The 18687-nt window shown below is 41.6% G+C and overlaps 1 protein-coding gene across 6 annotated transcripts in view; it reads left to right on the forward strand.

Moving 5' to 3' along the window:
- Nucleotides 1-5897: 5897 nt before the first annotated feature.
- LOC111980697 (HMG box transcription factor BBX) overlaps nt 5898-18687 on the forward strand; it is a 29677-nt gene continuing 16887 nt past the window's right edge. For 3 of the 6 annotated variants that reach the window (XM_024011573.2, XM_024011580.2, XM_024011574.2), the window contains exons 1-2: nt 5898-6027; nt 17010-17181. In XM_024011573.2, coding sequence (XP_023867341.1) covers nt 5957-6027; nt 17010-17181 — 243 coding nt within the window. In that variant the 5' untranslated portion in view covers nt 5898-5956. Of the gene's footprint in view, nt 6028-6240; nt 6649-8051; nt 8134-17009; nt 17182-18687 lie in introns of those variants that run through there. The other 3 variants (XM_024011575.2, XM_024011576.2, XM_024011579.2) reach the window with 3 other exon arrangements.

The following is an 18687-nucleotide window of genomic DNA, read 5'->3' on the forward strand; positions in this document are numbered from 1 at the left end:
GATTAAAAAAAATATTACGCATTCCTGCGCCTCTCTCCCGAATCATTGTTACCAATGTGACAAGAACATGGGCCGTTCTTACAGTACTCTCCCTTACAGTACTCTAGGCTACATGTGCACCACCAAGTCAGAACAGTAAGCTAAATTATGTGGGGAAAAGGGACCAAATGATAAGGGTGAGGCACATGGGCTACTAACAGCTTACTACACAACATACACTTAGTATTACTTTCTTAGCTACAGTATACATATCTCCCTGGCATATTACATAATTTATGCAGCAGCATACAAGACATTTTTGGACTCACCTTGTTGTGCTCTGCTCACTTGAACAGGAAGGTGGCGCAGGGCGGTCCTTCATGGGACCATTTTGTCATCAAAGTCTGGCATTCTCTGGATTTATGGTGCTTTCAAGACAACTGGGAGCTCTGAAAAAAACAAGGTTGAATCATTATGACGTCAACGATCTTCAGGTTGGAGCTCTAGAAAGAGGCCTGAGTTCCCGATTTGCAATTCCGAGTTAGATGACCATTCAAAAAGTATTTTCCCAGTCGTAGCAATTTTTTCCCAGTTGTCTTGAACCCACTGAAGTCTGAGACTTCCCAGTTCCGAGTTTCCAGTTGTTTTGAGCGCAGCGGAAGTCATGCTGGATTGACTTTGCTGGTTTATCCTTTTAAGCTTGGAAAAAAGAGACCCTTTTTAACCCAAACTTGGACCACACACCCATTCCACAGAATAGCAGGCTAGTGATTGCTTTGCAATGCTTGCAGTTAGCCACTGATTCCTTCCAAGCCACTCATTGTTGAATTTGCAATTTCCAACTTGTGTAATGTTTATGTCCAATGGCCGATGAGCACCAATACGTTTTATCTATAATTTCTCTTCATTATTTCTCTTCATATGACAAGGATATAAAAGGATTGCCAGTAGATTGTCGACATGATTCATGTATCTTATGGCAAAAAATAACTTCTGGATATCAGGACAGCGATCACTCACCTCGGACTAGAAAAATCTTTTTTCTTCAACAAGCAGGACGCACAGGACATTCTCCAAACACCCGACAAGGCCAACATCCTAGTTATTTGCAAGAGGAAGAGACGCAGGTACAGAGGACACAGAGTGGGGTGCCTCGTAAGGATCCGCAGAAGGCGAGTGGGAAAGCTGACGTTAACGTAAATATTACTCGCCAACACGCAATCATTGGACAACAAATTAGACTTGGTACGATCTCGAATATCCTACCAACGGGACATCAAAAACTGTAATATCTTATGTTTCACGGAATCGTGGCTGAATGATTACATGGATATTCAGCTAGCGGGATATACGCTGCACCGGCAAGATAGAACAGCACACTCCGAGACGAGGGGTGGCGGTCTGTGCATATTTGTAAACAACAGCTGGTGCACGAAATCTAAGGAAGTCTCTAGATTTTGTTCACCTGAAGTAGAGTATCTTGTGATAAAATGCAGAGCACACTATTTGCCTAGATAGTTTTCAGCTATACTTTTCGTGGCTGTTTATTTACCACCACAGACGGATGCTGGCACTAAGACCGCACTCAGTCAGCTGTATAAGGAAATAAGTAAACAGGAAACCGTTCACCCAGAGGTGGCGCTCCTAGTGACCGGAGACTTTAATGCAGGGAAACTTAAATCAGTTCTATCTAATTTCTATCGACATGTTAAATGTGCAACCAGAGGGAAAGAAATTCTAGATCACCTGTACTCCACACACAGAGACATGTACAAAGCTCTCCCTCGCCCTCCATTTGGTAAATCCGACCACATTTCTATTCTCCTGATTCCTGTTTACAAACAAAAATGAAAGCAAGAAGCACCAGTGACTCGGTCTATAAAAAAGTGGTCGATGAAGCAGATGCTAAACTACAGGACTGTTTTGCTATCACAGACTGGAACATGTTCCGGGATTCTTCCAATGGCATTGAGGAGTACACCACATCAGTCAKTGGCTTTATCAATAAGTGCATCCAGGACGTCGTCCCCAGAGTGACTGTACGTACATACCCCAACCAGAAGCCATGGATTACAGGCAACATTCGCACTGAGCTAAAGGGTAGAGCTGCCGCTTTCAAGGTGCGGGACTCCAACCCGGAAGRTTARAAGAAATRCTGCTATGCCCTCCGACGAACCATCAAACASGCAAAGCGTCAATACAGGGCTAAGATTGAATCGTACTACACCGGCTCTGAAGCTCGTCTTATGTGGCAGGGCTTGCAAACTATTACAGACTACAAACGGAAGCACAGCCGAAAGCTGCCCAGTGACGCGAGCCTACAAGACGAGCTAAATCACTTCTATGCTCGCTRCGAGGCAAGCAACACTGAGGCATGCATGAGAGCATCAGTTTTTCCGGACGACTGTGTGATCACGCTATCCGTAGCCGACGTGAGTAAGACCTTTAAACAGGTCTACGTTCACAAGGCTGCGGGGCCAGARGGATTACCAGGACGTGTGCTCCGGGCATGTGCTGACCAACTGGCAGGTTTCTCCACTSACATTTTCAACATGTCCCTGATTGAGTCTGTAATACCAACATGTTTCAAGCAGARCACCATAGTCCCTGTGCCCAAGAACARGAAGGCAACCTGCCTAAATGACTAGAGACCCGTAGCACTCACGTCCGTAGCCATGAAATGCTTTGAAAGGCTGGTAATGGCTCACATCAACACCATTATCCCAGAAACCCTAGACCCACTACAATTTGCATTCCACCCAAACAGATCCACAGATGATGCAATCTCTTTTGCACTCCACACTGCCCTTTCCCACCTGGACCAAAGGAGAATGAGAATGCTATTCATTGACTGACTACAGCTCAGGGTTCAACACCATAGTACCCTCAAAGCTCATCACTAAGCTAAGGATCCTGGGACTAAACACGTCCCTCTGCAACTGGATCCTGGACTTCCTGAKGGGCCGCCCCCAGGTGGTGAGGGTAGGTAGCAACACATCTGCCACGCTGATCCTCAACACTGGAGCCCCTCAGGGGTGCGTGCTCAGTCCCCTCCTGTGCTCCCTGTTCACCCATGACTGCATGACCAGGCATGACTCCAACACCATCATWAAATTTGCAGARGACACAACAGTGGTAGCCCTGATCACCAACAACGACGAGACAGCCTATAGGAAGGAGGTCAGAGACCTGGCCGGGTGGTGCCAGAATAACAACCTATCCCACAACGTAACCAAGACTAAGGAGATGATTGTGGACTTCAGGAWAAMGAGGACCGAGCATGCCCCCATTCTCATCGACATGGCTGTAGTGGAGCAGGTTGAGAGCTTTAAGTACCTTGGTGTCCACATCACCAACAAACTAGAATGGTCCAAACACACCAAGACAGTCGTGAAGAGGGCATGGACAAAGCCTATTCCCCCTCAGGAAACTAAAAKGATTTGGCATGGGTCCTGAGATCCTCAAAAGGTTCTACAGCTGCACCATCGAGAGCATCCTGACTGGTTGCATCACTGCCTGGTACGGCAATTGCTCGGCCTCCGACCGCAAGGCACTACAGAGGGTAGTGCGTATGGCCCAGTACATCACTGGGGCTAAGCTGCCTGCCACTCAGGACCTCAGGACCGGTGTCAGAGGAAGGCCCTAAAAATAGTCAAAGACCCCAGCCACCCCAGTCATAGACTGTTCTCTCTACTACCGCATGGTAAGCGGTACCGGAGTGCCAAGTCTAGGACCAAAAGGCTTCTCAACAGTTTTTACCCCCAAGCCATAAGACTCCTGAACAGGAAATTATTTGCATTGTGTGCCCCCCCCCCCAAATCCTCTTTTACGCTGCTGCTACTTTCTGTTTATCATATATGCATAGTCACTTTAACTATATCTACAGGTACATACTACCTCAATCAGCCCGACTAACCGGTGCCTGTTATAGCCTCGCTACTGTATATAGCCTTGCTACTGTTATTTTTCACTGTCTTTTTACTGTTGTTTTTATTTTTTTACTTACCTATTGTTCACCTAATACCTTTTTTGCACTGTTGGTTAGAGCCTGTAAGTAAGTATTTCACTGTAAGGTCTGCACCTGTTGTATTCGGCGCARGTGACAAATAAACTTTGATTTGATTTGATGACTGCTAGCTTGCTAGCTAAGATTTTGAAAGTATGATGTTGACATGTCCAATCAAAACTACTGTAGATATAATGTGATTTGACGTCATTTTATGTGTGGCCAATGACCTTGAGCCTTCATGGATGGGCACTTCTAATGTAACTCTATGGCAACACCCAAGGGGCTTAAATATTCAAGCTCTACCCATAGATTTTTCGGTGACATAGTGTCCCATGAGTGACAGAACATTAAGCCAACCACGGCGCAACAAGAGAATATTACCAACCCCTACGCTCCTGTATTTTCTGCTGGCTGCCCCATCATCGCTGAAAGCACTGAGCTTGGCTGAAACACCTGCATTTTGGTACTGCCTTACTGAAGAAAGCAATAAAGAGACCAAGTTTGTATACGGCTTTAGTAACTCAATTAATTATTATTATTTATTTGTTTTACATTGTTTGCAAACTGATATGTGACACATATTAATGCCAAAATAACATCCAAAACAGGCCCCCCCCCAAAAAAAATGACAGGTCACCACCTCTCATACTACAGAAACAGGAGATCCTGTTTTCTGGCTCAGACAAGGCTTAGTTAGGCCATACCAATTTTATCAAATGTTTAAAGGCCCAGTGCAGTCAACAACGTGATTTTTCTGTGTTTTATACATATTTCCACCCTATTATGTTGGAATAGTACGTTAAAATTAAGAACATAATTATAATGCCCTTTTAGTGTTTGAAAAGACCGCCTGAAATTCAGCTTGTTTAGGTGGGATGGAGTGTTGGTGGTAAATCACCAGGCAGTAAATTAGTTAACTGTATGCGGACAGTTAGCAGCACACGTATGTGGATTTCACTGGCATCGCTCGTTGTGTAGCTATTTTAGAAATGGTGAGTGTAATATAGTTAAGCAAGTGCCGTAAACTCAATCCACAGCTAGCTAGAAATGTTGCCAATGGAGCTAGTAAATATGATCATTTTATATAGCTCAATAAGGTTAGTTTGTTTCAAAGACGGTCACGTGTGTTGGCAAAAAGAGGATCAATGGTTTGAGCCCGGTATGGGGACAGTGGAGGAAGATATAGCCTACTGTTAGATGCACACAGACGTCGGTTTCTCCGCCCCATTTCTCTAAAAAGCTAAGGGATGGGAGTTGAAAAAAATGTAACCATTCTCAAATTCATAGACAAACCTATGGATGCAAGGACTGATCATCCATGATATCAAATAGTTTTAACCATGTTTTGAGGCTATACAGTGTTTGTTTACATGCACGTTGTTTACAAGCATTGGAGTAAAACAAGCGTATATTTGGGGTTATGATGGGGTACGATAGTTGAACTATGCTTACGAGACAAGTTATATTCTTCAAGAATCAATTATTAGGCATATATAGCATTAATTTGTAAGTCCAAAAATTGATGTAGCAACTAATGATTCTAGCTTTAAACATGTGACTTCATTTGAAGCGCGTATTCCGTGAAACATTATAGCTGCCGGTAGTGTCAATTTGTAGGCTATGTGCTATCATGGTTAGGCCTATATTGTGTACATTTAATTTACAACGAGATTCCATGTGCGAGTATGGCTTCTGAATAATTGGTGTGCATTTTCTTCGTTCTACCCTACCTGGTTGTACAGTGTAACTGTACATGTCCTGAACATTATGAAGACATTATATCTTGCTGTCTCAGAACAATACACAACTGTAATGTTCTCTCTGTTTGGTTGATTCGAGCTGTCGTTCAAGCCATCCTCCAATCACGATCAGCCTTACATGATAAGGCTATTTTCACTCTGTATGTACAGTACTCTCTGTATGTTGTAAAAACGGTTCTGGTCAGAGAAGAACACTAAGCGAGGGTGAATGAGGTTGACAACGGCTCAGTTGGAGCACCACGCTTTAGTTACCTTTACATTCTGGGTGGCCTGTTGCAGGTGAGTGCTGGAATACTTTGACTGTTACACTTTATTTTCCAAACACTTCGATCCCTCACTGTAACGCAACACCCAGGAAGCTATATTAAGTAGTCACACACGACTGAGACACAGGCAGTGACTTTCTGATTAAAATAGTCATTTTTTTTCTCGCTACTCACATCTTTTCAGTGACGTTTTCAAGCACGTTGCAAAGAGAAAGTTTGTTTAAAATATGTGTGTTGTAAGGCCAGAATCTGAATGGGTGATGACACGGCTAGGCCAGTCAGTGCTTGGCTATGGACATCATACTGCACAAGGCTTTACAAGACCATAGCCCTAGAACAGTTCGAACGGGGGAGGGTAGATTAGAGAAGATGCAAAATTTGTTCGAGGAAAACGAAAGTACGCCACTGCGACCTAATGTAACTGATCATTTATCTGATTTCAATATAATTCGTGCATTTTCATATTTAGTTTGGTGATTTCAGATCGTTGTGTTGCTCTGTAGCGTTCATCCGGTGAAGAGAGTTCATATTTGTGTTATTGTACAGCCAGTGCCGAACTGTTATGTGTCAATAAGTTTTAAGGTGGACGCAGCTGGGGATGAGAGGGCCCTGGCATTCGAGCTGGGTATCAGAGGTATGTTTGAATATGTATCCTAGGCTATATGCCGTCATGACAGAGAACTTGTTGGTATTTTAGCCCTTATCAAAATCACAGTATCGTTTTCACCTAAACCACTCAGTCATCCAGTGTGAGGTTTGTATCAGTGTATCGCCGCTCTCGAAGTGGTCAGCGTGGTGCTTTTTTGTTTTTCGTGAATTATTTAATGTCTTCAATGGGCTTTCATTTATAAACGTGTTGTTATAATCGTAAATTTCATCCCTCAAAGCCGTTTGGTGTACATTTTAAGTCACTGTTCGGTAAAAAACGACCATTGCAAAAGACTGAGACAACATGTACGACATGGTAAAGCGAGAGTATTTGCATTCCTCTGAGAAACGGGAGCACTACCCCTATGAAATGCACGGCTACATTGTTACTAAACGAATGGTGGCAGCGTTCGATTGCGTGAAAACAATCAAATTAATGAAGTTTGGTTACAATTCCATGGATGTTTGTCACTTATAGTCGCTCGTGGCCTTTTGGAACCATTGCATGTTTTGCATACGACACGTTCAGCAGGCGGGCTGGAGCAATTTGAGTCTGAGAGCTAGCAAGCTAACAAGCTACTTTTATTCCTAGTAACTGGTAGGAAATGGTGACTATGATGCCCATTAAACGTATTGCCGCAAATATCTGGACGGAAAATCCCTAGTTTAAGTAATGAAAGGTGCCGATTTGTCCATGTGGAATACCTTTGTCAATGAATGCATACGAGTTTGACAGGAGTGAGATTTATACTTCATTTTCCCCAAAGCAAGATGGACTCTCATTCGCTTGTCTATCCTTTCAGACCCTAGATCGACATTTTGCATAGATGCTAATGTGAGCTTTATACTAAGGACTTTGGGTTAGGTAAACAAAATATTAGTTTATACTAATTTATGAACAATGTTGCTCATGTAATGTTTACGGTGGGTTCACTTTATTGATTCCGTGACAGCCTAATCAGGTTTACAGTCAGCACCGGTTTTACCAGAAAATAACCGCTACAATAGTGTAGTATAGCCAATCTAATCGACTGAACTGTATTTACCTGATATTGCGTCTTTTATTATGAACTGAGAGTTAACTGCTCTATTGTCTACGTTCCTGGGTTTCTGAAAAGCGCCTATGTACGATGGACTGCACAGATTTGGAATCGACACCGTGTTTCAACAACAACAAATAATGTCCCACAATAGTTCGAAGCCTTATCACATATTGAAGACTAGACTACACACCCGTTTTAAGTTCTTGTCACAGTGATGATTAATAAACATGTTTACTATGGCTACTGAAGAATAAAACTAGAATCCTAGCCTCTGTGGTTCTTTGGTGCGTTAACCAAGCATTGCAAATGTATCGCTTGACTGAGAGCAGTGTCTTGTATTTTATAGGTCATCATCATCGCATGACAAAGCCTGACTGACAGATTCATCTTCATCTTTCAGATACAGCTTTTCCATAGTCTGTGCCTAAGTAAGTATGCCTGCAATCCATCCCATATCCTCCAGGTCAAGGTTTCTTCTCTTTTGTTTACCTATTTGTCAATTGCCCATGGTATCCACTCATTGATATGCCATAATGCTTCATGTTATTATATCCTCATATTAACAATATAGCCTGTGTCTCCTCATATTAATATTACATAATTTATTGTCATACCTGATTTGAGAGTAAGCACAATAATCATTTCTATGGTTATGTCAATAATTGCGCAGTGTCATTGAGATATAGCCTTCGATTAAGATGATTGTTTCCAAATTACATAATTACTTTATTTAAGAGTAATTCCTACAATCCTGTGGTTGCATAACCTGCACACTAACGAGCTGATTCAACAATGGTGAAACAGTGTGACTCGGTCTCAGGTGTGTATGCACACTATGCATGGCTATCCCATAGCACAACCCTCATAGGGCTCTGAGCTTGTCTTGACCAACCTGACCAGGAAAAACTCAGGGCCCTTGTCAGGTCACATGGTAAGGAAAAACTCAGTGCCTGATTCTAGTACGTGATTTGTAGTTGACGCTTTAATAGTATGCAAAGATTCAGAAGTTCACTGCGTAAAAGAGACTGCAAACCAGTTTGAACAAAGTTAAAGGTTATGCAATGCCTTCAAAAAGTATTCACACCCCTTTACTTTTCCCACATTTTGTTGTTACAAAGTGGGACCTTTTTTGTGGGTCAACGATCTACACAAAATACTCAAATGCTTTGCACACCTCAATTGTACAATATTTGCCCATTATTATATAAAACAAAAAAATGATATGTTGATTATTGCTAGACAGTCGATTTTAAGTCAAAGCTGTAACTAGGCCACTCAGGAACATTTAATGTTGTCTTTGTAAGCAACTACATTGTGTATTTGGCCTTGTGTTTTAGGTTATTGTCCTGCTCAAAGGTAAATTTGTCTCCCTGTGTCTGTTGGAAAGCAGACTGAACTAGGTTTTCCTCTAGGATTTTGCCTGTGCTTAGCTCTGTTTTATTTTTATCCTAAAAAAAACAACAACCTAGTCCTTGCTGATGACAATCGTACCCATAACATGATGCAGCCACCACCATGCTTCAAAATATGAAGTGGTACTCAGTGATGTGTTGTTGGATTTGCCCCAAACTGTTTTTTATTTTTTATGTATTACCTTTATTTAACTAGGTAAGTCAGTTAAGAACAAATCCTTATTTACAATGACGGCCTACCCCGGCCAAACCCTAACCCGGACAATGCTGGGCCAATTGTGTGCCGCCCTATGGGACTCACAATCACGGCTGGATGTGATACGGCCTGGAATTGAACCAGGGTCTGTAGTGACGCCTCTAGCATTGAGATGCAGTGCCTTCGACTGCTGTGCCACTCAGGGGAAAAAGTTGATTTCTTTGCCACATTGTTTGCAGTATTACTTTAGTGCCTTATTGCAAATAGGAAGGACGCCTGTATCTTTGTAGTGACTGGGTGAATTTATACACCATCCAAAGTGTAATTAATAACTACACCAGGGTTATTCAATGTCAGATTATTTTTTTATTTTTTTACCCATCTACCAGTAGGTGCCCTTCTTTGTGAGCCATTGGAAAACCTCCCTGGTCTTTGGTTGAATCTGTGTGTGAAATTCACTGCTTGACTGAGGGACCTTACAAATTATAGTATGTATGGGTAGCCATTTGAAAAATCATGGTAAACACTATTATTGCACACTTTTACTTCTGAACTTACACTGAACAAAAATATAATCACAACATGTAAAGTGTTGGTCCCATGTTTCATGAGCTGAAAAAAAAGATCCCCAAAACGTCCCATATTCCCCAAAAGCTTATTTCTTTAGAATTTTGTGCACAAATTTGTTTACATCCCTGTTAGTGAGAATTTCTCCTTTGCCAAGATAATCCATCCACCTGACAGGCATAGCATATTAAGAAGCTGATTAAACCGCATGAGCATTAAACAACAGTCACCGTTGTGAACAGAGTGCCCCATGGTGGGGTTATGGTACTGGCAGGCATAAACAACGAATACAATGGCATTTAATTGATGGCAATTTTAATGCACAGAGTTACTGTGACGAGATCCTGAGGCCCATTGCCGTGCCATTCATCCGCCACCATCACCTCATGTTTCAGCATGATAATGCACGGCCCCATTTCACAAGGATCTGTACATAATTCCTACTACATAATTCCTAGAAGCTGAAAGTGCCCCAGTTCTTCCATGGCCTGCATACTCACCAGACATGTCACCCATTGAGCATGTTTGGTATGCTCTGGATCGACATGTACGACAGTGTGTTCCAGTTCACGCCAATATCCAGCAACTTCGCACAGCCATTGAAGAGGAGTGGTACAACATTCCACAGGCCACAATCAACGGCCTGATCAACTCTATGCAAAGGAGATGTCGCGCTGCATGAGGCAAATCGTGGTCACACCAGATACTGACTGGTTTTCTGATCCACGCCCCTACTTTTTTAAGGTATCTGTTGACCAACAGATGCAAATCTGTATTCCCAGTCATGTGAAATCCATAGATTAGGGTCTAATTAATTTATTTCAATTAACTGATTCTTATATGAACTGTAAGTAAAATCTTTGAAATTGTTGCATTTAATGTTTTTGTTCAGTATATTTGGGCTTGCCAAAACAAAGGGGTTGAATAATTATTGGCTCAAGACTTTTCTGCTTTTCATTTAATTAATTAGTCCAAAAAAATACTAAAAACATAATTATACTTTGTAACACAAAACACAACAAAAAGGCTGTAACATAATGAAAACATTTAATGTGGAAAAAGTTAAGGGGTGTGAATACTTTTTGAAGGGACTGTACATGTAACAGTTCCACATGCAAATAGCACGAGATGTCAATTATAGTAGTAATGAGGGATAACATTGCACATGAAGACAATTTTAACTGTCTGATTTACTAGCACTCTAATCATTGTTGTTAAAAGGCAAATGTATTTTTGTGTATTTTATCACCTTGTTACTCCACATGAAATTTATGAAGATGTTATATGGTGGATTAATGGGGCAATCTGCAGTTGCTACATTCATTTTTGGACTTTTAATTAATGATATGTACCCATTGATTCGTGAAGAATGTAACATAAATGCTTCATGAGATTAGTTAAACTGTCGTCCCCCATCAGAACCCAAAATATAAGCATGTTGTACGCCAATGTTTGTAAACAAAGTAAATGTAAACAAACGCTGTAAAGCCTCAAAATGGACTGACCATCCATGTTGATATGGATGGTTGGCCAATGCATCTGTATCTCTATCCATGCATTTGAGTGGTTACATTTCTCCCACCCAGTCCCTCAGCTTTTTACTGAAAGACTGGTGGGAAAGACTGGTGGGAAGCCTGCTCTCTTATTGTTTCAACTGTGGATTGCTCCTATTAAGGAACTTATAGGCAAGTATCGATCTAAGTCCTGAGGTGTATACTAAGATGCTAGCTAGATCTATTCAGGATTTTTTTAAAGCTAGCCAGCTTCAGATTCACATTCCAACTCGGGCTTCATCCATTTTAGGAAGGTGGATATTGATATTGTACCTGCCGCTAACGCAAGCCAGGTTTGTAACCGCACGTGCATAGCCCATCGAGTCCAACACCAAACTCTTAATTGAGACAATTCTGAAACGACAATCCAAGATCAAGTCAGTGCCACATTTTAAATCTCTAAATCAATATGAAAGAAAAGTTATCCTGCAAATAAGCTATTAGAAGTGCTGTCCTTTTATTTATGCGTATCATTCTTGACGTCTTTGGTGTCCTTATCAAAAAGCACCCTTTTTTCCCACTGCTATCGATAAAATTATTTAAGTCATACGAAAGTTTTTACTGCACATGAAGTTTGAAATACATCCTGTAGTTGCTAAATGTATAGTGTGATAGGTATTTGAATAAGGGCAATTCCACCACTTTTCAACCTCATTTTCATTATCTCCAGCACAATACCAGTGTCTACATATGTGAAAATGGTGCATTTCTAAAAAATATTAAGCTTAAAAGTTCTACCCGATGACATCATCAAAAGCATGAGTTGGCGCACACCCAGAGAAAATGATTTAGTGTCGAGGTGCTGACTAACAGGGAATAATATTATATATATAAAAACCAGTCAAAAGTTGACACACCTACTCAAACCAGGGTTTTTCTTAATTTTGACTATTTTCTACATTGTAGAATAACTTAAATAGCGAATGGAGGATGCTTTCCCCCGTGATTTATTTTCATGCCAGCCAGTTAGACTATACTCCTCTTTTAAAGCGAAGCCATGTGCTTAATATTAGGAAGGTTGAGAAATAAATATAGTAGGCCTAGCCTATAGAAAGCTGATGGGATCCGCTTTTTGATAGAGGCTGTTTTCTCACGCAATTGCATAGTCTATAGCAGTGGTTCTCAACCCCAAAAGGGGTGCACATCTTGGTTTTTGCCCTAGCACTACCTGATTTAAGTCAAAGTTTGATGATTTGATCATTTGAATCAGCATTTTAAATCAGCTGTGAAGTGCTAGGGCAAAAGCAAAAATGTGTACCCCTTTGGGTAGCCAGGACCAGGATTGAGAATCGCTGGCCTATAGAAATGTTGCCCAACATGAGCTCTCATGAAGTGTTTAATTAGATTTTCGATTATGTTTGCATTGATGTCAGAGTGATTTAGAGAGGCAATAGAGTGCTGAGTACCAGGTAGTTAGTTTGGTAGGCTACTAATTATTTTATTTTTTTAACCTTTATTTAACTAGGCAAGTCAGTTAAGAATAAATTCTTATTTTCAATGACAGCCTAGGAACAGTGGGTTAACTGCCTGTTCAGGGGCAGAACGACAGATTTGTACCATGTCAGCTCGGGGATTTGAACTTGCAACCTTTCGGTTACTAGTCCAACGCTCTAACCACTAGGCTACCCTGCCGCCTCAATAATGATAAATAATAATAATAATAATAAATAATAATGACGTCAGCCACATCAGAGCTTGGAGAAGCCTAAATACCATGACTAAACGGTCACATCGAATTAGACTGCCATACTGACTCGTGACCGTTGTTGTGGTGGTAATACGGTCACCGTAAGTATTTGGACAGTGACACGTGTTTTGTTTTTCTCTGTATCCCAGCACTTTGGTTTGAAACAAATACTTTTGTTTCACTCAAATGGGGGTGGGGCGCGAGAACTACAGTATGTACAAAAGTGCTGTAATTTCTAAACAGTTCACCCGATGTGGATGAAAATACCTTAAAATTTAAAGCTGACAGTCTGCAGTGGTGTAAAGTGCTTAAAAAAAGACTTTAAAGTACTACTTGAGTCATTTTTGGAGACATCTGTACTTTACTATTTATATTTGACAACATTTACTTCACTACATTCCTAAAGAATATGTATATACTTTTTACTCCATACATTTTCCCTGACACCCAAAAGTACTTGTTACATTTTGAAAGCTTAGCAGGACAGAAAATTGATCAAATTCAACACACTTATCAGAAGGTCATCCATAATGCCTCTGCACTGATGACTCACTAAACACATGCTTTGTTTGTAAATGAGTGTTGGAGCATGCCCTGGTTATCCATAAATTAAAATAAGAAAATTATGCATCTGGTTTGCTTAATATAAAGAATTTGAAATTTACCTGCTCAACAAAAATAAGGGAACACTTAAACAACACAATGTAACTCCAAGTCAATCACACTTCTGTGAAATCAAACTGTCCACTTAGGAAGCAACACTGATTGACAATAAATTTCACATGCTGTTGTGCAAATGGAATAGACAAAAGGTGGAAATTATAGGCAATTAGCAAGACACCCCCAAAAAAGGAGTGATTCTGCAGGTGGTGACCACAGACACTTCTCAGTTCCTATGCTTCCTGGCTGATGTTTTGGTCACTTTTGAATGCTGGCGGTGCTCTCACTCTAGTGGTAGTATGAGACGGAGTCTACACCCACACAAGTGGCTCAGGTACTGCAGTTCATCCAGGATGGCACATCAATGCGAGCTGTGGCAAAAAGGTTTGCTGTGTCTGTCAGCGTAGTGTCCAGAGCATGGAGGCGCTACCAGGAGACAGGCCAGTACATCAGGAGACGTGGAGGAGGCCGTAGGGGGCAACAACCCAGCAGCAGGACCGCTACCTCGCCTTTGTGCAAGGAGGTGCATGCCAGAGCCCTGCAAAAATGACCTCCAGCAGGCCACAAATGTGCATGTGTCTGCTCAAACGGTCAGAAACAGACTCCATGAGGGTGTATGAGGGCCCGACATCCACAGGTGGGGTTGTGCTTACAGCCCAGCACCGTAAGGACGTTTGGCATTTGCCAGAGAACACCAAGATTGGCAAATTCGCCACTGGCGCCCTGTGCTCTTCACAGATGAAAGCAGGTTCACACTGAGCACATGTGACAGACGTGACAGAGTCTGGAGACGCCGTGGAGAATGTTCTGCTGCCTGCAACATCCTCCAGAATGACCGGTTTGGGCGTTGGTCAGTCATGGTGTGGGGTGGCATTTTCTTTGTGGGGCCCGCACAGCCCTCCATGTGCTCGCCAGAGGTAGCCTGACTGCCATTAGGTACCGAGATGAGATCCTCAGACCCCTTGTGAGACCATATGCTGACATATGCACATTTGTGGCCTGCTGGAGGTCATTTTGCAGGGCTCTGGCAGTGCACCTCCTTGCACAAAGGCGGAGGTAGCGGTCTGCTGCTGGGTTGTTGCCCTCCTACGACCTCCTCCACGTCTCCTGATGTACTGGCCTGTCTCCTGGTAAGCGCCTCCATGCTCTGGACACTAACGCTGCCAGACACAGCAAACCTTTTTGCCACAGCTCGCATTGATGTGCCATCCTGGATGAACTGCACTACCTGAGCCACTTGTGTGGGTTGTAGACTCCGTCTCATGCTACCACTAGAGTGAGAGCACCGCCAGCATCAAAAGTGACCAAAACATCAGCCAGGAAGCATAAGGACCTGAGAAGTGGTCTGTGGTCACCACCTGCAGAATCACTCCTTTTTTGGGGTGTCTTGCTAATTGCCTATAATTTCCACTTTGTTTATTCCATTTGGCACAACAGCATGTAAATGTTATTGTCAATCAGTGTTGCTTCCTAAGTGGACAGTTTGATTTCATAGAAGTGTGATTGACTTGGAGTTACATTGTGTTGTTTAAGTGTTCCCTTTATTTTTTTGAGCAGTGTATATACTTTTACTTTTGATACTTAAGTATATTTCAAACCAAATACTTTTAGACTTTTACTCAAATAGAATTTTACAGGGTGACTTTTACTTGAGTCATTTTCTATTAAGGTATCTTTTACTTTTACTCAAGTATGACAATTGGGTACTTTTTCCACAACTGAGAGTCTGCACCTTAAACCTCAGTCATTGTAGCGTTTCAAATCCAAAGTGCTGGAATACAGAGCCAAACAACATGTCACTGTCCAAATAGTTTTGGACCTCACTGTATGTAGACACTGGTATGGCACTGTAGATAATGAATATGAGGTTGAAAAGTGGCGGAATTGCCCTTTTAACAAAAAATACATTTTTTAATTAATAAAATATGAGGGCAGTGAAAAAATATTATAAATGCATTGGACCCAGCTATCAATTACAATTTTTTTCCCTAAGTATTACAGAAATTGAAGGATAGATACTGCATACCCTTTACCATAGAGTAAATACACACAGATGTGTGTTAATCTGATCAAATGCTGTGGTATCACAACCTGCCCTAAAACAAAGACTTGTCTTTTGTCAGATTTGAGGTTTTCTTGCTATACCCAAGTATAGAAGTGTAGAATCGAATGGTTGTCAAATCAAATTTTATTGGTCACATACACATGGTTAGTAGATGTTAAGTGTAGCGAAATGCTTGTGCTTCTAGTTCCGACCATGCGGTAATATCTAACAATTTCACAACAACCCATATGTAAAATGTATGCACACATGACTAAGTTGCTTTGGATAAAAGCATCTGCTAGATGGCATTGCACCACACACGCAAGAAATCCAAACTATCCTGCAAGCGTATCTACACTTAGAATTGTGCACTCTATTGACCACACCCTGGCTGTGGCCAGGGTGTGGAAAGTGATGATGCCATCAGCCAATTAGAGACATGGGCAGTCTGGTGTTCAGTCTCAAAGTACTTTTGAAATGGCAGCCTCAATTTACTGCTAATTCTGTATCTTAGTACAAAACCGAGTGACATTACCAAGCGATTTTGGCCTTTTGGTATAATATATTGGTTTTGGAATGACAGTCACAGGGACCACCGTTTGAGCCCTCGTCAGGGTGCCTAATTAAAGGGATCACTTTTTTATGACCTTTAACCTTTAGTCTCTGTTACTACTATGGCCAACACCAGCAGTTGCTCAAGAGACTAAAGAATTCAGTCAATAATCAATCCAATGTATTTGTGTAGTGCTACTTACAAAGTCATTGATCAGTGCGCTCAACAAAACCCAACCCCAAATGCTCCGACATGAATTTCCCCTAGGTAAAGATCTGGCATCTGCTTCCCCTCCCCCAATCCTCACCTTAAAGCGACAATCCATATTGGTGAAACTGCGTGTCCATTTGTGATATTACAACAACAAAGAAGTTACTGCAAACAACAAATACTGTTGCACGGGCGATAGCGCACAGTATGTATTGCACCTTTAAAAAAAAAAAAAATGCGTGATGCTAAGCTCGGCAACAAAACCAATAACTGTGGTGGGGTGGCCAGTGGAGCTATTTCGCAGATCTCAGCTTTTAAGCATTAATGGGGAAAACTGACCCAAGATCAGTGTCTAAATGGAACTTGATCCTATGCCACAATAAGTTGTGAGTGAACTCTGACTATCTTTCTCCCCCCTCCAGGCTTGGCAGCGCCATGAAAGGTGGAGGAAGGGGTAAGGAGCCTCCTGTGGAGGTGGAGGTGAGCGGCAAGCGGCCCAAGCGCAAGTGTCTACAATGGCACCCGCTACTCTCCAAGAAGGCCCTGGACTTCTCGGAGGAGGAAGAGGAGGAGGACGAAGAAGAACTGGAGAAGGTGAGCGTCTTCTTTTGCAGATCGGGGATGCATTCAGTAGGCATGTTTTGAAATTAAAAACCATTTGTTATTGGTCAAGTACAGATAGTTTCAGACCTACTGAACATGACCCTGGACTTCCAGTCTTTAATCTCTTGCCTCAGTCCCACTTGACTATTGTTCCATGATACATGTACACAGTCTATTTGTTAGTTCACTGTATATGATGCAGTGACCTTTGACTCCAGTATAGAACCACCAGCCTCAGTACTTAACCCCCTCTATTAAATATCTCTCACTGGCTGGATGTGGGGGCAGACAGACAGTGCTGGTCTGAAAGGATGTGCGAGGCTGCTGCAGCCATTGGATTTGAAGTCCCTCATTGTTTCTGATCATGTTAAAACAATTTGTATCTGGGTTAGGGGTCAATTCTGAATTGGGAATTGCTGATTAATTCCCATTCAATTTGATATACACTGAGTATACAAAACATTAGGACATTAAGGTCCATGACATAGACTGACCAGGTGAATCCAGGTAAAAGCTATGATCCATTATTGATGTCACTTGTTAAATCTACTTCAATCAGTGTAGATGAAGGGGAGGGGACAGGTTAACCTGTCTGGGAACGGGGTTCCACTAGCGGAACGGGGTTCTCTCGCCAATGAAATTGCAGGGCGCCAAATTCAATCAAAAGAAATCTCATAAATCAAATTTCTCAAAAATACAAGTATTAGGCACCATTTTAAAGATAAAATTCTCATTAATCCAGCCACAGTGTCTGATTTCAAAAAGGCTTTACAGCGAAAGCTCCACAAACGATTATGTTAGGTCACCACCAAGTCACAGAAAAACACAGACATTTTTCGAGCCAAAGAGATTTGTCACAAAAAGCAGAAATATAGATCAAATTAATCACTAACCTTTGATGATCTTCATCAGATGACACTCATAGGACTTCATGTTACACAATACATGTATGTTTTGTTCGATAAAGTGAATATTTATATCCAAGAATCTCATTTTACATTGGCGTGTTATGTTCAGTAGTTCTAAAACATGCGGTGATTTTGCAGAGAGCCACATCAATTCACAGAAATACTCATGATAAACATTGATAATAGATACAACTATTATACATGGAACTTAAGATAAACTTCTTAATGCAACCGCTGTGTCAGATTTCAAAAAATCTTTACGGAAAAAGCATAATCTGAGTACGGCGGTCAGAGCCCAAAACAGCCAAAGAAATATCTGCCATATTGTGCAGTCAACATTAGTCAGAAATAGCATTATAAATATTCACTTACCTTTGATGATCTTCATGAGAATGCACTCACAGGAATCCCAGTTCCACAATAAATGTTTGATAATGTTCATCATTTATGTCCAAACACCTCCTTTTGTTAGGGCGTTTAGTCAACAAATCGAAACTCACAAGGTGCGGACAAGTCCAGCGGAAATGTCGGACGAAAATTCCAAAAAGTTATATTACTGGTCGTAGAAACATATCAAACGATGTATAGA

This window comes from Salvelinus sp. IW2-2015, linkage group LG20 (assembly GCF_002910315.2).
Source record: "Salvelinus sp. IW2-2015 linkage group LG20, ASM291031v2, whole genome shotgun sequence".
Taxonomy (NCBI): Eukaryota; Metazoa; Chordata; class Actinopteri; order Salmoniformes; family Salmonidae; genus Salvelinus; species Salvelinus sp. IW2-2015.